This window comes from Lytechinus variegatus, chromosome 8, assembly GCF_018143015.1.
Source record: "Lytechinus variegatus isolate NC3 chromosome 8, Lvar_3.0, whole genome shotgun sequence".
NCBI lineage: Eukaryota > Metazoa > Echinodermata > Echinoidea > Temnopleuroida > Toxopneustidae > Lytechinus > Lytechinus variegatus.
Genome location: NC_054747.1, coordinates 34119671 through 34145750, shown reverse-complemented (window position 1 = coordinate 34145750; position 26080 = coordinate 34119671). Strand labels below are relative to the sequence as shown.

The 26080-nt window shown below is 36.2% G+C and overlaps 1 protein-coding gene across 11 annotated transcripts in view; it reads right to left on the bottom strand.

Annotated features, from left to right (window-relative positions):
- Positions 1–6702: 6702 nt before the first annotated feature.
- LOC121420408 (rho guanine nucleotide exchange factor 12-like) overlaps positions 6703–26080 on the bottom strand; it is a 101506-nt gene continuing 82128 nt past the window's right edge. For 9 of the 11 annotated variants that reach the window (XM_041615026.1, XM_041615029.1, XM_041615032.1 and 6 more), the window contains 15 exons: positions 23979–24059; positions 23198–23370; positions 22318–22550; positions 21924–22076; positions 20916–21033; positions 20191–20445; positions 19282–19446; positions 18024–18252; positions 17668–17762; positions 16904–16968; positions 16286–16364; positions 15652–15734; positions 13969–15232; positions 13234–13290; positions 6703–7121 (listed from right to left, as the gene is read on the bottom strand). In XM_041615026.1, the coding sequence (XP_041470960.1) occupies positions 13241–13290; positions 13969–15232; positions 15652–15734; positions 16286–16364; positions 16904–16968; positions 17668–17762; positions 18024–18252; positions 19282–19446; positions 20191–20445; positions 20916–21033; positions 21924–22076; positions 22318–22550; positions 23198–23370; positions 23979–24059 (3043 nt within the window). In that variant the 3' untranslated portion in view covers positions 6703–7121; positions 13234–13240. Of the gene's footprint in view, positions 7122–11904; positions 11989–13233; positions 13291–13968; positions 15233–15651; positions 15735–16285; positions 16365–16903; positions 16969–17667; positions 17763–18023; positions 18253–19281; positions 19447–20190; positions 20446–20915; positions 21034–21923; positions 22077–22317; positions 22551–23197; positions 23371–23978; positions 24060–26080 lie in introns of all 11 variants that reach the window. The other 2 variants (XM_041615027.1, XM_041615028.1) reach the window with 2 other exon arrangements.

Genomic DNA, 26080 nt, shown 5'->3' with positions numbered 1-26080 from the left:
TCAGCATTTTTCTGGGGTGGACTTGACCTCTAAATGGGTCCCTGAAATGGTTGAAACAAGAACAGACAACAAATGAAAATATGCCAGTCATTCTGCTGATGTAATATCAATTAACAGTACTTTTATTAATAGTTGATGTCATTAGGCAGGTATGTTCTGTGCTTAACTAATCAAAACAATTCTAATAACATATTATTCATCTCACTATACATTATATATATAATCATCCCAGAACATGAGAGGAAAGGAAAACTATGATATATCAGATGAAATATGAAAAAAAGTGATGAGTTGAATTATGGATCAAAAATGAACTCAAATATGTATTCATAAGAGATGCAATATCTGAGCTTTTTCTGTTGAATGGTCTATGAAGCTCCTGTTTTTTTACATCTTACTCTCATATACATAAGGCGCTTAACAAAGCCTACTGAATACACAAACAAACACTCTATTTTGTACATTAACATTACTGTAAAATGTACAGGCCAATTGTATCAATACTGGTGTTTGAACTATTTACCAGCAAGCTATGATTGCCCATATTTCTCATCGTTCTGCTCGTCACTGACAATGAGCATCTTGATAAGAAACATGGGCTTGTATAGCGCAGTGCAGTAAAATACTTGTAAATCATGAATATTTGGATAATAGATGAAACATAACTACTTTCTCTGGTGTAAGGGTGTCATGAAATAAAAGATGAGTGTTTATATACAAACAAAATAATTCAAAGAACATAATCAACAATTCCGGAGGAAGGAGAGAGAAAAGAAATATACAGAATATGTGCTGAGCTATCAATGGCATGTCCATTTCAAAAATTGGCATACCCGGTACACATGTATGCCCAGATCTCATAAAAGAACTTCTGATTCATATTGTGTACAATGTACAATTTACAAAGGTCAGTGTCTCTGACTTGGCCATGACATATCAATCACATTTGTACAAATTTTTTACAAAGAATGTATCAATTTAAAATATACAAACAACAGTAGGCTGACATCAGCCTTCGTATCTACTTTTCAAATATTCTCAACAATGTCATTATAAGCATCATAAAATGTGTGTCATCGTGACATCATGAAGTGTTAAGCCCCGTTCAAGGGGGAAATGTAATACTCTAGGCAGTTTGGATAATACATGAAATATATGATAGTTGCAACAACATGATTTAAAAAAAAAATCATTGATGTAAAGTGCAAGAATTGAACGTTTACACGACAGACACGAACAGGTGATACATTTCAACAAATGACATTGTAAGTATAAGACTTGATACGGTCATTGTGGCATGAAAACGTTTCAGATTTGCAGCAAGAACACATCATGTTGATACAGCTGTGTAGGGCATCAGTACTATATGTGGTCCGATACAAAAATGTGGTGAAACTCAGCATGTATTTAAGGGTGTGTTTACACGTAACTTTGGCATGTTTCGAAATGCGTTTAGGGAAAAAATTGCGTTGTTTAATGAATAAACACATCAATCTTGAAAAAATAATGTGGTTTCCAAAAATTTTATAAGAAGCATTAAACAACATATTTTCATGATGTTTCACTTTAAAATTTGCATATGCAACTTATTAATGTTGTGTGAGATCTGTCATCACCATATATGTAGACCGCAGTCTCTCACAAACAGGTTAGGCATTCAAAGTCCTCACTTCAATCCAATCTTAATCAGATATTACTACATGCATTCCAAAACATTCATTTCACCTTGTAAACTTCAAATGTAAGCTTAAAGTGAGAATGTTGTGTGCACACACCCTTTGACAAAGATTCTAGAACCAAAATAATACGACCACATAACATTATTAAGTATTGTGTAAACATATTGCTCATGAAACTCGCAACCAATAATCATAATCATGGTTAAAGAGAAATCACCTTTACATGCTAACACAACTGAAAAATTCTCCATATTACATAAATGTAGGTAATACTAAAACGGTCACCGACCACAACACATCTGACCAATGCTACAATGTCTGCGTAGGACAAGTGTGATAAAAATCAATATTTACACAATAAATTGCTTACAATCTTTGGTGACTTTTTTCTCCAATTTAAAGCTTTAAATGCCTGCATCTATCGCTTTCATTGAGGCCTTCGAAAATGATCACCCGTTGCTTCTACTCAGTCAAAGGGTCGTATTTCAAACTCTGGTTTCTCTTGAATTGTGGGATAAATCTGTAATTCACAATGAGCCATAGAGTATGACACGATTCTCAAACGTAAAACTCAACTTATGATCACATTTGGAGTTCAGACAACTGAGAATTGACCACAAATGATCATCACCACTTCAAAAGCTCCCCTCGATATCAATAAAAAAGAACCTTAGAATACATCAGAAAAAACAAAGTGTGAACAATGTGTGACACTTTGGGCTAACAAACTTTGAACAGAAAAATACTAGTTACTTGCGATCAACTGCAAGTCTATTCGGTTTCTTGCAAAAAGGATAGTTATCTCTTTGCTAGAGCTCAAATTGATTGATCAATTGTGAGTTTGAACAGAATATTTGCAATCGATTGCAAATGTTTTCTTGCAACGCACCCCTCAGACAGTTGAAGCCAGAGTTCAGAAGACAAGCCAAACCCATTGACTTCTCCCACAGGTTGACTGGGCATATTAACCACATCAATGAAAACAAGTAGAATGTTCATGATCAACATCAATCATGACCCTTAAATGAAAATATGATGTTCAACTACAACGATGGCAACAAGAATGATGAAAATATTCAACAAAATCCCAACTCTGAAGTATGACATAGCCAGCCTGATAGTCAAGTAGGAAAATATGACATAAGCACACAAACTTGAGCAATGGGGTATGGGGTAGCACTAAATCCAAAGTCAAACTTGTTCACAGAATGTCTCAAAGCTGCATAATTATTTGCCATTTCTTTCTCCATCATTCTATTCTAGCTCCTAGCTAATATTTGTAACAAAGTTTCTATAAAATCTGTTTCAGTATTCACATGAGCTGCAATGTCTCCATTTCTAAATCTACTTTTCATCCAAAAATGTCCTTAAATATCACTGGAAATGACACATAAGTACCTCTGAACATATTGGAAGACTTTTTGCTTCATGTGGATATTGCTCAATATTTTTTCAGCTCATGACGTACAAACGATGATCTATGTTCTACTATCCTCAAATTTCAAATCTTGTATCAGATAAAACTGGCATAGACTTACATTGAACGACACTATTCTAAACAACAGACATGTTTTGTTTTGTTTTTTTGCATCCACGATCATATCCTATTATTTCAAAAGTAGAAAGAAATTTCCAATGTACTTACTTTTTCAAATCAATGCTCTAAATCACCAATCTTTATTAACCCGTTCCCTACTGATATCTGCAATTCACACAGGGATCACCCAATTCGAGAGGGCAATGGGCTAAATCAAAAAAAAAATTTAAGTTTAAGATCAACCTTGATGATTCTAGGAAATGCCTCTGAATTGAGGGGAAATTAGAGAATCGGTTCTGTGAAATTATGAAATTGGTTTTGGAGCTGTATTTGGAAATTTGGAGTTTCTCTCAAAATACAGAAAGCATCATGGGCACTTTTCTGTATTATTGTGAAGATAATTACACAAAACAAATTGATGTGGTTAAAATGCCTGGAGTGTGGATATTTAAATACTCGAGCAGTTGTAACAGACTGGAATACATTAACATACAAAAGAAAAAATAAAACCATGTATGTACATAAATTCCTTTTGAGTGTATACTCGTAAATTAGTTTTTATAATTTGTATTCTATTGTTGCTATGGCAATGCATAAGAGAATGTACCGGTAACATATTCAAACTCTAGAAACATTTCATGTAACTAAAGCTTTATCCCAATAAAAGAAATATATATTCACCCTTATGGTATGCATAAAGCTATATATATATATATAATTATATATAAATAAGATATTTAGAAATTAGATTTACACTCATATATGCTTACTCCACGGAACAGTACATTCCAATATATGCACTAAAAATAACAAAGATAATAATACATATTAATTATAAAACTCTGACCAGGAAACTAAATCATGATGTAGCAACCATAAAACGCACTGAAGACAACCAACGGCTAAACAGTTTGAATTTGAAGAAATGTTATCAAATCATTAAGAAATACCTTCCACACATTTCTCCAAACCATCATATTCCAAAGAGAATAGGATAGGTGTAAGATTTGACTTCCAAATTGATATAAACATCACTTGGACATTCCTGAACATGATAAGAATGAGATATGTTTCTTCCGACCAGGGATATATTTCATATTTTCCGAATAGGGGTTTTTCCTCTACTGCCCTGCACTCATGTCAAAGAAACTTTAAGAAAACACTAGGAATTTACAGGGTCTCAATCCAATTTGCAAGTGCTTTTTTTTAGCATATTTGAGAACAAAATGCTCTATACAGAGGGAGTGGGGGGGGGGGGGGGGGGTTGTACCAGATACCGATGTATTACATTCAATTTTGGGGGAATGAAATAGAAAAAGCAGCTAAATATGTTGTAATTTGGCTGGGGGCAATAGATCAAAAATTTTGTACATGGTTTCCAAATATACTTGCAGTTTCACAAAATCAAAAAATTGACTGCATCTTTTTTGTTACAGGGCCAAGCAGGGATACGTTCTTAAAGAATGTACAAAAAAATGAAATTTGTGTAATGGTGGATTTCAGCATTAGTGGGAAGCCGTTTAATAAAGTTGCTCATAAAGTTATGAATGACTTTAAAACATGATTTGAACATTTTATTAATTGATAAATTGGATTCTCGAACATTGCAGATTTCTATGGCCAAGTTTGTAATGTCATCTTGGTGAATTTGAATTCTTGTTGCCGACAAGCATTTCAAATGCAAATTCATTATTTTATAATTTTTTCAGGTTACAAGAAGTTCAGTCCAATGTTGCCAAAAACACCAGGCAAAAATGATGCATTCCTTTCAGCACAAGTACATAGTCATTCACAAAGTCATGGGCAACATACAAATACTTTTATGACCATCCCCAAGAACAAAAGAACATGATTTCAGTTCATAACATCAAACACCAAAGAACACTTGAGCAAGATTAAAGTCCCAAATGCTCTTAAACATGTAGTACATCACAATAAAAAAATCATTTGAGAATAGCCCTCTGTATTCCATTCACAACAAGTGCACTTAGAACTAAGATCTTAGGAGCACCAATTAGACTGTAGCTTAAGATCGGCCAATGCTACGAAATCCTTGGACAATTGGGGAGCATTTCATCAAACAAAGTCAGTGACTTTCACCAGCATGTTTGCTCTAAACCAATCAGATGCAAGGATTTAGTAGCTCATAACAAATTATCAGTGAAAATCAATGACTAGTATACTCATTTCATGGAAGGCTCCCTATATTTCATACTGGGGGAAATAAACCGAGTTTGAATTAGAAATGCTCTCCAGTGGCCCGTTGCAAAAAGAGTTGCATTCAAGCAAGTCAAAAAAATCAAACGCAAGTCAAAAACGTGCGTTGTTGATTGGCTGAAAATCAAGTTGCGCACGTTTTTAGAGTTGCGAATGATTGCAACTCTTTGTGCAACGGGCCCCTGGTTTCTCAGAAAGATGGAGTTTGAAAGAGATAGGGAATCATTCAGGAATCTGTTTATCTCCATCTAAGTCAGATTGTGTATCATGTGGTGGGTATAACTGACTACCTTATACCCTTAAACAAACCCAAGGGAGTTTGGGGGCAAGAACCACGCACTTGGACTCTAAATGAGATTACTTCTGATCAGATGAGAGACATGGCTAAGGAAAAGATAGAACATTTCTCCCTGGTCGACTCGTACAAGTTATGTTCTCCCGATGATCATTCAACCCAGTCCAATCAGTTTCTCCCCTTGCAAACCTGATAGCATTAGGAACCTAATGCTGGATTACCTGTTGAGCATTGGATATTTGATGATAATGATTCTTCTAGTATAGCGCCGGTATCCACCTCAGCTGGGCGCTCATGGCGCTTGCTCAAAAATAGGAAATATCTCACAAATTTCAATGTCTTCAAACAGTGCTTAGGATCATCATTCAGTTCAAATACTGTCCTGGTAATGCTACAATTGAGTTATTCTTGCCATAATGTTGGAGTGGGGAACAGAAAGGTCTTCAGGTAAGACTCAACCAGTGATTGGGCCTCTGCTCTCCTGATACATTGGGGTAGGCTATTTCACAGCTTTGGTCCAGAGATGTACAAGGTTCTGTCACACCGGGTTGTGTGACTGATAGATATTTCATCTTCCTAGACAAGACCGTCACTCCATGAGCCATCAAGATCACATGATAAACTTGAGAAGCATTTCATGAAGAGTTTTTGTCAGTAATTTGCCCCGACTTATTTGCACTCGGCTAACAAGATTGCAAGATTTCAGTAGCTGCAGTGAAAATCATTGTGAAATGCACTCTTGATATCTCCTTAGCAAGACTTTTTTCCATGAAGGACCAAGTCTTGCTCTCTTTCCTCTAGAATGCTAAACATCATTCCTTCTACTGTCTTCGGGCTTATCAATCTACCCCATGTCAAACACTTCAAAATAGATAGAACTGATGGTGTACTCAACTGGACGTGAGGCCCGTTGCAGAAAGAGTTGCAATCAATCACAACTTTAAAAATCATGAGCAACTTGATTTTCAACCAATCAACAGCGCGCATTTGGAACTTACAATTGATTTTTTGGCTTGTGTTTAAACGCAACTCTTTCTGCAATGGGCCCCTGATCATCAAGTCCAAAATCAATTCTGAATCTCCTCTTTAATGAACAATTGTACTCTTGCTAATCAATCACAAGCATAGAATCATATGAGATAAAACAAATGTGTCCATGGCTGGACCTGCCTATCTATAGGAGGCTATAATTCAGCACATCCAATGTAGAGGATTCAGATGTTTTTCCCCCTACTGGGTGAGTCTCTATCCCTAGGAGCAAACTCATGGAGGGAGCTGAAGTTTGCTTTTATCAGTCCGACCCTCGTTTGATGTCCATGGCAGAGAAACTAGCTACCAGATCTCATTCAGACCATCTCTGCTTCGGTTTCCTCAATGATTGACGACCTTTGACCTGGGAAGATGGACAAAAGGAAAGAAAAAAAAGAAAAAATTACATAATCATTCAATAAAGATATGTACACAATAAATATTTGTATAGGCCCTAACAAAGGTTTTTTTTTTTCAAAATATATCATCAATTTTACGACAGCATAAATGGAAATACTAACAACAGCATTGAATGGAAAACCCATCTCTTCAAGTGCACATTTAAAGGCACCATGAATTATGCAATAGCATAAAGACCTGTCTTTTAAATAAAAAATTTGTGAACGATATCAGTTTATTTAAGATCAGATCTTTGTGAACTATAAGTTATTGAAATATTGATTTATAAGAAATTAGGCTACATGGTATTACACTGAATGACCATTAAAGGGGAAGTTCACCCTGACAAAAACTTTATTGTAAAAATAGCAGAAAAAATACTTTAAAATATTGCCGAAGGTTTGAGAAAAATCATCAAATAATTAAAAAGTTATTAGAATTTCAATTATTTGATTTGTGACGTCATATGCGAGCAGCATTCCTACATAGCGAATGGTAAAAAATCAATGAAATGTCATTTTCTCAGAAAATTGAAAATGGTTTTCACTGAAACTTTTGTTTTTCAATAGACAAATCATTTCACACCCGATCATGAAAAGAAAACAAAATCATCAGGAACCATACAAAATTTGAAATTCATGCATTTTATATTACATAACACATGGGGCAGCTGCTCGTTTATGACGTCACAAATCCAAAATTTTGAACTCTAATAACTTTCTTACTCTTTAACGGATTTTCCTCAAACCTTCACCAATATTTATTACTTTTTTTCTGCTATTTTTACAACAAAGTTTTCTTCAGGGTGAACTTGCCCTTTAAGAAAGGAATCAACTGAACATCAAAACACACACAAATTGAAAATCTATACTAAAATACAATGTGATAATGAATGAGGGAATATAATCAAAATGTTAATGTTTCTCATACCATCATGAATACGAAGTGAAAAAAGTTAGGAAACAGAAGAGTTATATTCTTCAGAATCTAAGAATATTGAAATGTGACATGGTAAACTTGGGGATCTTTCACGATGCATATTTTAGTGATTTTTTTTAATACACTGACAATTTGCTCCCAACCATTGAGATATAAGGATTTCAGTAGCTTTTATCAGATGTGTGTTTTTTTTACTGTAATTTTTTTACTGAAAAATCACATCATGAAATGCTCCCCAACATACACATGTATGTTTGAAAAGCAGAAACACCAGAGAACCAAAGATATTAGAGAAACCACCTCAAACCAAATGATGGAAATAGAGTCTTGCTTAAAACACAGCAGGGGTCGGTTTCATAAAACTTGCTATAATAACAAATTTGCAATAACAGTTAAAAGCTACTGAAAACTTTCAGTATGATTGGCTGATAGTGTTTTTTTATAGAAATATTACATTTGTTATTGTAACAAGTGTTTATGAAACAGGAACCTGGAACTAAGTCTTCTAACTCCCTTATCACACAGGGGGTTTACCATAGAAAATGAAATGTGTTGGATAATCATATTATTAATGAAGTACTACCATGCACCATCGTTCTCAAACGTGTAGTGAAAAGAATGAAACAGAGAATTCCTTTTAATTGTGTTATAGATAGAACCAAGTAAAACAGCAGAGAGAGACCTATTCTTTCCATGTCTTAAAAGAGTCTTTGGAGAGTATGGGGGGAGATTTGTTATTTTTGTTATTTATAAGCAAAATATTCAGGATTGGAGTGCACAAACATTAGAATAGATTGCATTATTTATAGAAAACCTGCAGCCTATTGCATAAAACTTTTTACCTGAGAAAACTCTGGTAAAAACTGAAAACTAAGGTTAGTCTGATTTCTGCCATTGACTTTAGCACAGGGCAAAAACTCCGGTAAAAACAACCTGAGTTTTCTCAGGTAAAAAGTTTTATGCAATGGGCCCAGTCCATTGAGATTTTTAACAGTCGACAGACTTCTAAACTAAACCAGAGAGATAGAGAGAATAACAGCACAAGACTAATACTTGGCTATATAAAAATATTTTGGCAAAAACCAATCAAACAAAATATTTTAATAAAAGAGCCATTTCAGTTTTATTTACATGTACTTTAAGAATATTAAAGTGTTAATAAGGTTTTGGAATTATGGATGATATTAAGAAACCGACAGCATCACTGCAATACACAACACTACATTGAAAGAGATGTTGGGGACAACACAAAGTGTTTCTGCAAATGTTAATTCCCAATGTTTTGGATATGTCTCTTTATTATTCAGTCTTTTTCTTTCATCTTCACCGAATAATATCTCCCTGATATTGTCCACTCAGAACAGATGACACTGATTTAAAGTTTTATGAATGGTATTGTCACTAAATGTTTATCAAGGTCACATAAACACTAAGGATTTATCTGTATTTAGCACTACAAAGCTCTTTCAAATTACTTTCCAATGAATTGTGACAAATTTGATTAAAGGCTGTACGTTAGGAATTGAGTCTTATATTTGCATTCTAAGAAACTTAAAAGAGGACCCCTTTTTTCATTTCACATCAAAATCATCATTTAGAAAAAGTTTGTTAGAGCCAGCATTAAACATTAAATTCAAGACATATTGAAAAAAAAGTCACTGTTAGAGTGCACCTGTTATAATTTATGAAAAAGGGCACAATAAAGCAGATGCAAGCTTGAAAGTTAATAAAAGACAAAAAATTGAGACACTATTTTTAAACACCAAAGAGAAGGGAAAGAAAATTTTAACAACTACAAAAAGCACTGCAAGAGACAGTAAAGAGCAATTAATTAATTCATTAAACTAAGCATTTTCTTTCACTGCTATGCACTTAAAGTTTATGTAAGGAAAATACTGAGATTTTTTTTAAATGCCTAATGTAGTTTTTTATTAAATCAGAAAATTTGTATTTGAAAAAAACACTTCATTGAAATTTTGATTGCATTGCCAATTCAAAAATTTGCAAGATTTATATTTTTTTTTTCCATTTAATGGCAGATATTAATAAACAATTTTCCCCCTTTTGAACTTTCACATGATTTTAATGAAATTTTGTCCAAATGAGTGATACGACGGTTTGTATGTAGTACATGTAGATAATACATGAAAATGAACAGGTGTATACAATGTATGGAGTATTACACATGAAGTACTGTGTACTATATTTCTGAAATTATGATGAATACTGATGTATTGAAATGCCAATTACTTTGCATATGTACATGTATGTTACGACTTGATAACTGTAATACTCAATTGGTTCACGAATGCAAATGTGATGTGAAAAGAGGCATTGATTTTGCATAGGAAAGCCGGGGGGGGGGGGGGGGGTCTCTGAGGCATCTTATCAAATTTCATAGCCACATCTTTCTTGCAGGAAACATGCAGCATCTTTTCATTGCAAAATGCTCACATTTCATCACAAGACAATAATGAATGCAAGATTCCTAATGAAAAGACACTGGTTAGACTTTTGACAAATCTTAATATATCATCTGATCTAAACAAACTAACGATACAGTCACATTTCCCTTCGGCTGCAGTACAGCGAGTCGAAAATGGCTGTTTAATTCATTTTATTCAAACCACCTATGTGTAACTGGTACGAAAACTGTTAAAACGGCCATTTTCGACTTGCCGTACAGCCACCGCAGAGAAAATGTGACTGGGGTATAACCCTCAGAGAAGACAAGCAAACGAAAAAAATGGGGTAGGGGTATTAAAAAACATCAAAAGCACCGCACTTCTGAATAAAAGAATCCTGAACTTTCCTAAATGTATTTGTTTCTCTGATATTTGTTTTATTTCATCCCTACAAGCCTATAAATAATCTTGGCATACATTGCTTTGTGTGACACATTTACTTTAGATTATGAAAATGAAATCAACCTCTCAAAGGTAAATGCCAGTTTTGGTAACGATATCAAAATGAGTTCGTACAGAATCCAATGAAATGACCACCAAAGTGTCTGTTTCTATAATTAAAGAATATGTGCCAAAGGATTCTAAAAGAAATTGTGTAATTGCTGAGAAATCAGCAAATAAGCACAGGATTCGGGTCAAGCGTCGAGCACGACATTCAAAGCAATAATAATACACTGTCCCACGTGCGCTTATCTGTGTTGGTGATCTTCAGTTGGAATATTTTTCAGCATAGATTTCAAGATTTCGCAGTTAATGTGACTGTACCAGATCTAGATCCTTGATGATATACTGACAATTAAGCCTGGTTTTACAGACTTTCTCATGAAATCAGTGTTTACTGCAACTACTGGCATTTCTCTTTAAGCCCTAGACAGAGATAACTCTGTATGGGGGGTTTATAGAAACCCTGTATTATGTGTATAATATTGTAACCAAGAAGGGTTCAAAGATTTTATCCTGATGTAATTTAAGAAGCTCTACAACTGAACAAAAAATAAAATATAAAACTAATTACATGTACCTTTGCCTATTAAGTCAAATCTTTTGTGACCATCAAAATTGACAGGAGAAATTTTGATTCATAAGAGGTATACAATAAATGTTTAGATCATAAATGTATGGTCTAGAATTGCTTTGACATGGGCAGGTTGACTTTAAGTTTACCTGGAATTGAGTAGGACTTCCTAAATGAACAAGTATGGTATCACCCTTTAACAAAAAATGCTCACAAAACATGAAAGGAGTTAGGAAAGAAAGGAAGGGATGAATTGTGGAGCAAGGACAGAGGAAATAATGACAGAACTGCAGAAGACTACAAACAACCAATAGGGAGACTTAACATACTGCATGGCATGGGCATAAAGCAAGTGAAATGCAGCCGTTAGACCCATTCTTGGAATACACGTTTAGCACGAGCAAGAAGGCCTCCTGAGAAAAAAAAAGGAGTTTCAAGGGGAAAAAAGACAAAAACAAATAAATATACGTCTCAATATTAAGAGGGAAATAAAAGACATGGCGTTCAGCACAAAGCAAGCCAGCATATCAGATATAAAAAAGGCAATGTAAAAAAGTTGGAAAATTTGAAGTATGTTCATCAAGCTCACTTGGGTCTCTTGAAGTGATATTAATATTTCAATCAGTTCAACGTAAAGCCTACAGGTACTTCAATGAGCAAAGTCCTACTTATGCCTGGTAACTGTGTTACAAAGATCTAGTGAATATAATGTGACTGCTAAAATTTGACTTGCATTCGTCAAATAAATCGACTACAAACCATCTCTTCTTCCAACAGAGAATATGCAATTTCCTAACATTCAGCAAATATAAATTAACTTGCCTTTCTCTAAAAAAATTAATTGAATGAATTGATGTAAAGCAAAGTTTTTTATTGTTTTCTTACTTTTTAATGACTGTTTTTTGAAAAAGGAACATAATATATGTTTCCCATACTGGGGATTGAGTCAATAGCTCAGTGCATCAAGATAATACTTAAAAAATAGTACAATGATGAAAATGCTAGCACTTTTAACATGATGCCCTACTGGTGTAGTACAGATTGTGTGCACTGCTGCTTCTTAGTATGTTATTTTTTTTATGAAAAGCACTGTTTTGCTGATAAAATGTTGGATCACTTGTGACACATACATGCATTAGTTGCTCTCTCACTAAAGCAAGGAGTGCTTTAGAACCAATGTAGCATCATTAAAACAAAAGCTAAAACTGCCATCAGTTGAGTTAAAGGTCTTTGTTTGAAGCTTAATGCATAATAAAATAAGAATTGTTTTTTCAAGATATTTGTTTACGAGTGCAGGAATCCACACTTTAAAAATTCTTAATTTTCACATGAATAAAACAATAAAAAAGTTAAGCATTTGCTCAGATGTCTAAAATAAGTTGGAATAGGGTTATCATGAGTACCAGGAGTCCTTAAATAAATGTTACATAACATGCTTTTTTACATCATATACTTCTTGTGATTACACACATACATGTAACATTCACATTTAATATCAATCATTAAAAAGCCTCCATGATATTAGTCCTTCAATGTTAAATTCCTAAGAAAGTGCACAAGAATACCGATAGTAATAATGCATGTATGTAGATTGATATGATACTCCGCTTCCCTCAGAAACCAAGAATAAGGGTTGCTCAGTTTAAAGTTTAACTCACAGTAAATCTATGATAACATACAATGCTTCTCGTTATCGTTAGAGACATCATCTGAACCTGTCATAATTTAACATTTCAAGCAAAGGTATGAAGGCAATTCAAAATGTTCCAACATTCTGAATTGCAATTTTCAGAGCAAGAACTGTATGCTAATAAATTCATCAAAACCATAGTGATAGTAGGAAACGTAAGAAAAATGCTTTCAAAAGCATATTCATTACAACTTGATCTAATCATATACTGCCGGAATGCACTATAGATAACTATTTATAATCACTATTACACCTGTATGTAAACCATGGACCATGATATTAAGAATACAATTTTGTTGAATAGTCAGTTTTCTGCTGAATAATTAGATCCTACCACAACCTATCTAGATTAATGACATGAACTTTACACAATGAAACCTATCCAAGAACCACATGACTATGCTGAAGAGCTTTCTGCTCTGTAGATGGCGACACGACATTTGCTCACGCGACAATTGCTCCAAGTATATGAAGATAAACGGTTAGGGCTGTGGCAGGGTTCTCCATTCAGAATCAATCATGTAAGAATAAGCTAAGGTCGTGTTTGGCTGAATATCTGTGTGTTTACAGAGGAAGCGATTGTCGCAGGAGCAGACGTCATGGATACCTGTAGAAATATATATCTATATCGGGAATGAATTTACAAGCAGCAAACAATAAGCCCTAATCATGCAGGAATTGATGTTTCCTTATCAATACAAACCTTGTGAATTCCTGTCTCCCGGTCTGCCTGCATCAGTGGTGTCTTCAATCTCCTCCGTTGATCCGCTGATAAGAACGTCCGAAGATGCGGAGTCTTCTGAGATAAGGCTAACCGGTCGGCTACCACCTTCCCTACTGTCCAGCTGCGTCTGCTCCGGGACCGTCGTCAAGACTGTTGTCGGGATTACATCCGACTTGATGGTCTGTAGCTTTTGCTCTTCCTCTGGGGTAAGCTCAACGTTGTCTTGGGTCTTTTCCTCTACGCTTGAGACAATGTCTTCAGCGTTGGGGATATCATTGTCCACAACTTCAATCAGGCACGGGTGGGAGTCTGGCTCCTCTTTGGTGGAAGATACTAACTCATCAAGGGTCTGGTGTTCATCAGATGCTTCAAATTCTTGAGTTGTAAGATCAGCATCACCTAATGATGAATCCTTAGTGTCAGCATCGACAGTCACTGGTGCGTTCTCAGTCTCACCTTCTTCACTTATCGTATCATCTTGGCTGACTGACTCAGTACTTACATTAGGGTTACTGTTAACGTCTACTGCTGCGTTTAATTTTTGCACTTCAGAATTTGCTTCATCTCCGACCGCGTCCACATTATTCTCCTCCTCGGCACATTCATCCTCCACCCCAACACCCACCTTCTCGTTACCATTTTCATAGTCTTGATTTGATTCGCTGATCTTGAGTTCCTCAAGTCCATTTGCAATATCCTCAGTGACTAAGGCCTCCGGTACACACACCGCTGACTCCTCGTTTTCAGTTCTTTCACTGGGTAACCCAGCGGCAGACTGCAACTCCAGGAGCTGCTCATTCACTACCGGTTTCACTAACTGAGTGTCCGCATGGAAGATCTCCGGCTGTACCATCTCGTTGGGCGTCACCGGAACATCGGAATCCTGCTCATTTAAACTCTTATTCTCATCATCCACAACAACCGTCGCTTCCTCCGGGTCCGACGACTCAACCGTTTTAGAATCCTCTGACTCGGTAGCACTCGAATCGCCAGAGTAAGATTGGCGATTCCGTTGCTTGTCAGTCATTAGTCTGTCCTCATCGACAGTATTTGGGATAGAGTCTACGGATCCAGGGTTATTCTGGAGAGGGTCGGGTTGCAGGTTACCCAGTTCATGTTTCATGACTGTTAGTTCTCCTGTTAACTGTCTCCTTTCAGCTTTCAATTCATCGTAATCTGACTGTAAGTTGCTGTTCTCCTCCTTCAGCTTCTTCATTTCAAGTTCCTCTAAATGACGCTTCTCCTGTTTTAAAGAAAAACATCAAAGATATGTAGGATATGATAATTCATAGTAAACATTGTATGAAAATCCCTGAAAACTTGAGAATTTTCTCTTCCAAGAATTTTTACTCTTCCTTCCCCTCATTTTCACCGTCTCTTGAGACATGATGGCCCTCCGTCTTTCCACTTCTTTCCACCTTGAGCATCTCATTGTTCAGATGAACCTTACCTCTTTCCTTCTTCACCATATCTTTCCATGTCATTTATGGTCTTTCATTTTTCTCTTATGCCACCCATTTCCAGATCCCGGGATCTGATCACAAATTCAGCCAAGCATCTACGCACACTTTTCTTTACAACATCTAAAATAATGTTAAACACTTTTATTTTCCTCCATTTATTCATGTCCTTTGAATTGAAACTGGATGGGTAACTACTTACGTTGAGTTCAGCAAGTTGCTTTGATAATAGGTTCAGGGCCTTCACTAGGAGTACATTCTCTGTTGACTCCCCAACAGCTTCATCTGAACAAAAAGGTAAAAAAAATCAGATACATAGTGATAAATGTGTGAAGTGTTAAACGTGTTAAGTGTTATGCATTTATTACAGTAATGGAATGAAGTGATCAAACACTATTGATGAAGGTTTCACACTAAGTGACCACAAAGTATTTTGGAGCTGATGTGGTGTAGTAGTTAAGGTCCTTGACTCTTAAACTAAGGGTCGCGGGTTTGAATCCCACATGGCCGTGGCGCTACTGTCCTTTGGCAAGGCACTTATTCACATTTGTCATCTCAACCCCGATGTTAAATGGGTGCCTGGAAGGATGTGATCGCCAATGTGATTAAATTGGCATGTATGCACTGGTAAAAAATGATTGCCGGCCTTGATGCTCCCCAAGGAGAGGAGATGGTGCACTTTATGTGTGAAACAGTGACGGATCCTATGACCAGGATAATAATTACAAAATATAGCGCTTAGAAACACAAAATACGAAGCACTATATAAATGTAACTAATATTATTCATTTATCATTGCAGGCTTTCATTCACCTCCCTCCCAAAAGAACACTCACCTAGTACTGGTATTGATCTATTAACAATGTGAAGTGAACTTTGAAGTCTCTCTGAGATAGAGGCTTCCTCACCAGGTACCTGGATATAAAAACACAAAAACAAAGATTGAGAGAAAAAAAAGTAAGAGTTAATTCCACAGGAATTTGAAGATAAGACGGCTACAAATGCTACAAATAAAAAAGACTGCACCAAGATAGAGATGAAGACTGAATGGGACACTGCGGAAAAATATTGAAAAGATGAAGCCAATAAACTAAACCTGAAATGGGCTGGGAACACTTGCTCAGAACAGAAGAAACTGGCTCTCAACTGTGGAGGCACTGACAAGTGCATAAGGCCTCCACACATGAGGAAGTAAGGAGGTACACATAAACTCAGTTTTATTCAGGGTTTCATACAGGAAGATCATCAAAGAGTCAAAAAATATTTCTTGTCATTAGGACTTACTTCATTAACCAAAAAAACTCTCTTCAGGATCTGAAAACATGTTGGCTGTTAATAAGAAAGTTTGTAGATACAAACTAAGCATTTGAAGACAAGAGTCATTTGTACCAAGTCCAAAACCCACCGGCACAAAATCTCTTAATGGAAAGCGTTAATTTGAATTAATTTCTCACCTGATTTATTGATTTTTCTAGAGCAGTCCTGATATCCTCAGTTGATTCAGAATCTGATTTGGTATCTATTAGAGGCAAAACAGATAAGTTATCAGGGGGGTGTTTCACAAAGATTTAAGTATGACTTAGGTCGCACTTTAATGTCGACGCGTACATGATATGCAATGCCCAATCTTATTGATCAATACGCAGTAGTGCGCGTCCTCTTGGCATGATCTGACCAATGCTGTCATGCCTTTTATACTGCGCGCAACTAGACATTTAAGTGCGACTCTAAGTCATACTTAAATCTTTGTGAAACAACCCCAGGTCAGATTGGCATAATCTAACAAAACATACAATGTGTCTTTACTATATGAACATCTTTCTAGACTTCAATATTTTTCTGTTATGTTACAAGTAGTTCAATTTATTCTTGTGAGATGGCCATTATCTTAACTTAGTGTGATCCAATCAAGGGTTTCTCTCATTATGAAAGATACAGATACTGAGGAAAGGGGGAATTGTCCATTTCATAAAATTGAAAAGACAGTGTGTGACGTCATTTGGCCTCTCATTTCCATGTCACATTATAATGATGTGCACATGACTGCTTTCTAAAAAAAAAAGGGGGAAAATTTAACATGTCAAAATGTTTCCATTTTAAATACATGGAAAGTACTATGCTTACTTGAAATTTGGAAATTTTACTTCAGACCAATCAAAATTTTTCATCAGATCATACCAAACTTTAGAGTCAAAGCTGACACCATGGTAATACTGACCTGAGCTGTTGTTCAGAGTGACCACTTCTGGTTGGGGAGCAATGACCACATTGTTGACCACTTCAGGTGGGTCATTTATTTCAGGCTTCTCTGCACTGTAAAGAGAAAAAAGGACCATGATTACATCACTGGACTTCACTAGACTACACTGGATCAAACTGGATTAAACTGGATTTTACTGGGTTCTACTACATGTAGATTTCATTTGTACTCAGTTGTTTGCACAGTAAGCTCTCTTGCATATGCAAAACAGATTTCTATGTCTTTTCCTGAACTGCCCCGCCCACAAAAATCTCATTAATACATGTAGACGTCTGATAAAACTCAATTACACACACACGGATCCATGTACTTACGGCTTTGAGGTCTCCTCATACACAGGATGTAGTTCTGGCGGTAGAGGCCTAGGATTGGGCGTTATCCTTGCGTTACGACGCCCTCCCTTGGACTGCTTCCTTTCGGTCTCCTGCGTGGTGTGGATGACATCCATCCAGGATTGTCTCTCCTGGGAGGAGTTTGTACAGAGCTCGTAGATCTGAGGACCAGCCGCAGACGAGGTACTGACAAGAAAGAAGGCTTTTTTATCTGGAGGAAAGCAAAAAAGAAAATATATTAAGAACGTGTAATTATATTTTTTAAAACAGGGTGTGGAGAAAGAAACATATAACAGAATAAAAAAGGTAGAGGTTTATGTCTTTGTGGGACAGTCTATCAAAAGAGGGATTCATTTAACAGTCGACGCACTGCCATTAAGGTATCAACAAGGGCATTTTCGCTGTCCCCCAGTGTAAATCATCGGTATCAGGTTCCATCCCTCTTTAAATCATGGCAAAAACTGAAAAATTCCATATTGCAGCCCCTTACACTCATGCCACGTGCCCATTATAAATTCTACTTGGTATTTTGAAAATTTGGACAAAAGTACACTGCAAGAAGCTAAACCTGGAGGATCAGATCCAGAATGAAAATAAAAATGAATTAAAAGTAAAAGCATGGTTCCCACCAAAATTTAAAAACAGAATTCCATGACTTTTCCATGACTAAATTGTTGCTTTCCGTGACTTCCCATGACGTCCCGGAGTTATGTAGAATTTGGGATAATGTCACAAAACTGGGAAAATGGAATTCATGAACCCCAATTATAATAGCTGAGTATTATCACATAGTACGAGATTTGCAAACACGGCAAACTGGGAAGCTGCCATACCCAAGAGGTAAATGCAATTCCACAACTTTTCCATGATTTTTCACAAATTAGTGGAGCGTTGTGGCCCAGTGGATTAGTCTTCGGACTTTGAAACAGAGGGTCGTGGGTTCGAATCCCAGCCATGGCGTAATTTCCTTCAGCAAGAAACTGATCCACGATGTGCTGCACTCGACCCAGGTGAGGTAAATGGGTACCGGTAGGAAGTAATTCCTTATGAAGCCGTGTGCGCTATGAACGCCTAGCTTAGCCGGGTAATATAGGAGCGCCTTGAGCACCTAACAAGGTGGAAATGTGCGCAATATAAATATCCTATATTATTATTATTAATTTTCAAAATTCCCTGACTTTCCATGACCACAAAGTTTTCCAGGATTTCCATGACTGTGGGAACCCTGAAAACTACTCACTTGTAGCTACTGGCCTGCATAAAACTGTGCTGAGTTTGATGATGGGACTGTGCGTCTTCAACTCTTCCCTTGCTTGGTTTGTTGTTGAATGGAGTTTCAGGACCAGCTTCTCATCCTGCTTTGATAGAAGTACTATCAACTCTTCCAGTAATAACACTTGGACCTCTGTATTGGGAAGAATGGGAGGATGGGAGGTTTATATGTGAGACATAGCTTTTCTTTGGAACCACTCTTCGTTGATGTTGTCATCTTCTTTATCATTAGCAAACTACATGATCAAATCATCATTATGATATCTTTCACCACCAACACCATCATCATCATCACAACCAGATCCGCCATCGTCTTCATTATCATCATCATCGTCATCACTATAATTGTCACCATTATCATCATTATCACCATCATCATAAAAACTTTCATCCCAATCATCACCATCATCATCATCACTATCACCAACATCACATCACCATCACCATCATCATCATCTCATCATCATCATCATCATCTCATCATCATCATCTCATCATCATCATTATCATCATCACCATCATCATCGTCATCATCATCTCACCATCACCATCATCATCATCACTATCATCATCACCATTATCATCATCATCTTTATCATAATCATCACCATTATCATCATCACCACCATTATCATCCCAATCATCATCATCATTGCCTCCATCATCATCATCATCATCTTCATCATCATCAACATCACCGCCATCGCCACCGCCACCACCACCACCACAATCATCAACATTAAAGAACCTACAGATCACCTCAATCTACCTTCCCGGTAGACAACAAAGCACAAACTCCATCCTACATCACCACAAAAGCCAGAACCCAGGATACCTCACCTCCTCAATCTATCAATTCATCCAGCCATCCCCTTACCTATGCTTTTATTCCTATTGACTTTCCATGTCAAGACGCCATCATGGATCATCTTATACTGCGCCAGGCTGAAGTTCTTGTAATCCGTGACAAGAGGATTGTTGGACTTGTCCAGTGGCGTCCTATCCATCCTCGAGTCGTAGTCCACAAGACGGAACCTGTTCTCACTCTCCTTCACTGCTTGGTTGACGTACGACAAGATCTCCTTGCTTTTGTCTAAGGCGCGTCCGAGTCGCTCGTACTCTGGACTTTTTGCTGTCAAGTAAAAGAGTAACAGCAAATCTTGGAAAAGGTGCAAGTAATTCTAGCAAAGAAAAAGGGAACATGAAACAAAAATGCAGATGACATAGCAGGATAGATGTGTCATATCTCTATGCTTGTACCTGATTTCCAACTGCTGAGCAAGACAGGAAAACTCCCATGTCTGGAAACACCTACGAATTGTCAACCCAATGCTGAACACAATGCAACACCCACTGTTTCAAAATTCTCGTTACTGCCCAAACAGACTACCAACTTATGATCAAAGAAGGACTTTTAATCAAATGGAGAACCAACGGAAGTATAATTACCCCAACATGTTAAAGATGCCCATAATTTTGCAAGTGCATGTCTGGCCAAAAGTTGCTTGACAAAACACTTTTAATACAAATATGTTCTCGCAAAATACTCCAGCCTCGTTAGGGTCAAAACAAACATCTAGGACTGCATAAGGGGATACTTACGAGGTGTGTATTTGAGTAGATTTTCTATGAGTAGAGGATATTTGGTTAATCTTTGGTATCCGGTAGCAACAATGCCTGGCAGTGGTAATCTCCTACATAATGGATTCCCCTCGGCTTCCTGTAACAAAAAAAATATTAAAAAATCATATCGAAAATGTTTAGAAATATATATAAAAAGCTAATTTTTAGTGATTAATATGTGGTATCAGCGCAGAATCTTTATCATTATTATACAAAAGTATCTATGAATATACATGTAGAGTTTAAAAATATTGACCTAAAAATCTTGTAGAATTCTGTGGAAATCTGGAAATGCTTGGTTTTAGCCACCAGTTCATGATTATAGTATTAACGATAACAACTTCACAATAACCTTAGAAGCAAATCTCAGCTTGAAATCACCTATTATGTGATGGCTTTAATTTTAATTCATATTCATCGTATGCTGTTATTGCCGGGAAGAAGTTGACCAATAAGCCAGTTTATTGTTACCTCTTGGGCAAGTTTGTACAATTGACCTTTCCTTTCTTTCATTATATGATAGGCAGATTTCAAAGCAAGATATTATGTAAGCATGCCTTACATAGCAGGATGCACAAACTGCATAGACCAGGTGACTAAAATGGCAATAAACGCTTAAGGGTATTTGTTGCATTTCCTTTATAAAAGCATACACGTGTTGCTATGACAATGTACTTGGCAAACTGTTACATACAAGTGACGCATTGTGGCTTTCTGGTGGACACATTAAAAAAAAATTAATAATCATGACATCAAAATTGGTGCTTATCTCATTGAATATTAAACCCCCATGACAGGCTCAATGCCACAATACCATGATGAAAAATAACCTCACTAATTTCTCTCTTAACTGATCCCTCCACTTCTTTGGAGATTCCTGAAGTCCAGATGAAATGTAAATGTATGTAATCATGTTTGATGAAATAAAGGATAAATTAATCGCAAATTATTGATTTTCAAAGAAGAGAAGAAATTTTCTAAACTCACATCCATGAACCTTGATAAGGACCCCTCCTTCTTGTCCTTTTCTTTCTCCTTCTCCTTCTTAACGAGTTTCTTGAGATGCTCCATGGCTATACTCTGGTTCTGACAAAACACGGCACACACTCTCTTCATCGTCTCCCCTGCCTCACCATTAAACTAATGAGAAAAAAGACAAAGGAAAATCGGGATTAGAAATATTCTAATATGAGCTTGTCATATTCAAGCTATTTTTGCAATAGAATGTGAGAAGGATGCAGATTTTTTTTTTCAACGACTATTTTCTTTCAAGTCTTGTGCAACTTTTGCTTAAAAAAAATTGAGATGCCTGGGCACACTAAAGCTTGTATGACTAGTCATATTTTGAAATCCATATATAATTTCTCTAAATATAACATACCCTTTCCAAAAGTATCTGGCTGACTTCTTGGATAATATGCGACGTTCTCTTTTCCCGCTTCATGGCGTTATTTAGGGTCCCATGAATTTCAATCATTTCATCGATATTTGGGAAGATGAAGTTGATTGTTTCTCTCGTCAGACCTACGATCTCCTGGTCTAACATGGGTAAGTAGAAGACCTTTCTTAGAACCTTCAGACTTCTGACATGGGTCTTTTCAGTGTGGAAAAGTTCTATCAGGAAAAAAAAAGGATACAGCAAGATATCAAAGGTAAATGAAAGTAGTTATAGCAAACACTTCTTTCATGAAAAGGACTTTAAGATCAATGTTAATCATCACCATATCGTGACAGATCTAGATCCGGTTTATTCTACATAAAATCAACTTTGTGAAATCAAGAAATCTAAACTTGAAAATGACCACACTGAAGATCTCCAACACAGATATGCATAAGTGGGACAATGTATTATTACTGCTTGCAAAAAGAACACAGATAAGCACATGTGGGACAATGTATTACTACTGCTAGCAAATGGAACCAACATCTGAATGGAATGAAATGCTTGGTTTATCTGCAATTACACATTTTTAACATAATCCTTTGGCACATGTTTTTTTCTGGGGATTCCTTTGCATGCTGTTTGAGCACACATTCAGATCGTCATTCAACCAAAAAGAGTTCCAACTCCAATGATAGGCTTACATGTACTTCATTAGCTTTCACATCCTACCAGATTCCCATTCAACACCTGGGCGAGGAGTGGCAAAATGTTTCTTGATGCCTTGCCAAGGACATTAAGTGGGGGTGGGATCCAAACAAGCAACCCTCTGATTATAAGGGGATAGTTAGGACCATAACACCAAAGGCCCAAGACTTACCATTGATGACCTCTTGCCGTTTTACTTCCTTTGGTTTGAGTTTCCTAACGATATCTTTGTCAATCATCTTCTGCCAGTTAGGTGTGTTCGCTTCGGCTTCAATGTCTGAATCGTCCTCCTCAACGGCTCGCGATAGATGTTCTAATGATGTCCTCGGCGAGTCCTGACTTCGACTAAGAAACAGAAAACAAAGAAATGTTGGCCCCATCGATATTATTAATAGTAGGTCTATTAGACCGAGATTTCTCAACAGCTTTAGATAAATTTTCTAGTGATGGACATGGCATGACCTGACTTCTATGAGGAGTCTACTATTTAAGGGTCCTGGGGTCTGTCGCAGAAAGATTTGGATCTTAACGCAACTGATATATCAAGCGCAAGTCCCTAATACACAGGTTTTATTGGTTGAAACTCAAGTTGTGTTCAATTTTCTTGAATGCATTTGAACTCAATTCTTTCTGCAACGATTCCCTAGTCTATTATCTAAACTATATTGAATGTGCAGTCTACAAGAATGTTCACCTAGTAAGCTTCTGAATAAAGACCAGACGGGTGTTTCATAAAGCTGTTCGTAAGATACAAATGACTTTACGCACGACTGGTGATCCCTTCTAGCGCTTAATGATATACCTGTGTAATTGATATTTGACCTAAAAACATGTCCCAGTCGTGCGTAAAGTTGTTCGTAACTTTACGAACAGCTTTATGAAACACCCATCTGGACCTCAAAGGCCACTGATAAATATTCTTAAGATGTCTTTGTGAAGTCACAACTACTTACTTTGTTGATAGACTTGATGATGAACTGGCTTGAGATGGTGATAATACAGCTGCAACAGTCTGTCCATCCATATCAACATCACTAAGGAGAGAGGGAAAATAAATCTCTTTGAAATGTTGCACCATACTTGGACAAAATATAAAGCAAATTTCTGATTGTCCCCCCCCCCTTACAAAATTGAGTTTAAAATCTAAAATTGAAAATACAATCAGATTGAGTATGTTATCAAAAATAAAATACTATCAGATTGAGAATGCAATCAGATTTAGTAGTCGATCAGGTTGAGTATGCAATCAATCTTTAATGAGAGCAGTCAATAATTGTTATGGATATTTTGTCACATCCTCTGTTGACACTGACATTCAGCACAAAATAAATTATTGTAACTCTTAATAAATATCGTCCATTAACTTTTTCTTTCTCTTTCACTATTCATCTTCATAGCAATTTTCAGGCCTGAAAAATTAGGTACATGTAAACAAGACAAACATGCTACAGTGTTCTGAAACAAATGGTTTGCTTGGTACAACCAGAGTGATTCATCATCAATAATTATGATTGATGCAAATTCTGGGGAGTGTTTCATGAAAGGACTTGTCGGACGTTTTATCCGACAAGTCTCATTTTATCCGACAGTTACCATAGGAACAGTGCCTCTCAGCCAATCAAAATCATGGAAAGATGTCAGATCTGACAACTTGTCGGATGAAAATATTGATGAAACGCTCCCCAGATCTACAGTCTTTCATAATATTGATTTATTATTGTTTCAATACCTAAAATGTATGTATCAAATAATACAATTGAAGATATATTTAGATTTATAAACACATAAATACTGCTTTACTACTACACTGTACATGCAAAAGATATACTAAAGACATCTACTATTAATTACACAAGACCACTATTACACAAAATGACAACAGAGTGAGATTGCTATATGCAGAGATTCAAAATAGAATTACAGTAAGCTTAAAAACAGAGAAAAAATATGTTGAGAATTGAGGTGGTTGGGGGGAGGGCAAGTTCAGGGGGAAGAAACAGATGAGAGTAACTGGAAGGAGATGTGAGAAAAGGAGAGATGAAATGAGAAAAAAAAAAGAAAAAAGAGAAATGTACAGCTTGAGAAAAAGATGAGACAGAAAGACAGAGAGGAGAAAGGAGAGAGGAAAGAAAAGAGGAGGTAGTTGAAGCATGGGAAAGATAAATTTAATAGAGAGGGAAAGGGAGTGAGAAAAAGAGAGAAAGAGTGAGAGAGACAGAGAGAGAAAAGGAAGAGGGTAACAAAGATAGGAAAATGAAATAAAGTTTTAATTGAAGAATGCCAATAAGTTAGGGATGTGTACGTGTGATATGAGGAAGACAAAGGAAGATAAAGAAGGGAAAATGTCATTGAGTTACTATCTCATCATCAACAAGAAGTTGTTTTGAGAAAATAAAGGTGATTGAATTAGGTGCAAGAAGTGTAATACACTGTTCAGCCACTAACTCCCATACATGCTATTGATAGCCAAGACAAGTCATTCAAAAATACAATTAATTGCAAATATGTTTGTATGTCTCAATGTTACATGCCTAGCTTAACAGGTAATGTAATATGGATTAGAAATAAGACCAGTGCCCTCTTTCATTAATACAGACAATTGATCCTTAAAATTCATTTATTTAAACTTTTGTACATTTTTCAATAACTTTAGAGCTATATTAAATTACACAAATTAGATTGTAACTTTAATGTTACAAATTTTCATGCTTTTATCAGTTTTTCAAGATCGAGTAAATAACATATAATGATATAAGTATATATAAATGTAATATATTATAATTCAATAAAAGACATTTCCAATTAGTTTCCCCAGAAACTCCCAAGATTGCAGTTATCAACCAGTACATTTTTTTACTAATCTAAACATGCAGAAGATTCAATTATTTAGTGTCATGTAAAGAGGGAAACAGTTAAGTCAAGAAAGTATATTTCAAGATTAAGGATTTGAAGAAAAAAGGGAGATCATTAAGGATGTTAACATAAACCGAAATTTGCTCGACATTGCGGTACTATCCCGATCTTCCCTCTAAAGTATTTAACTTCAGATTCACAA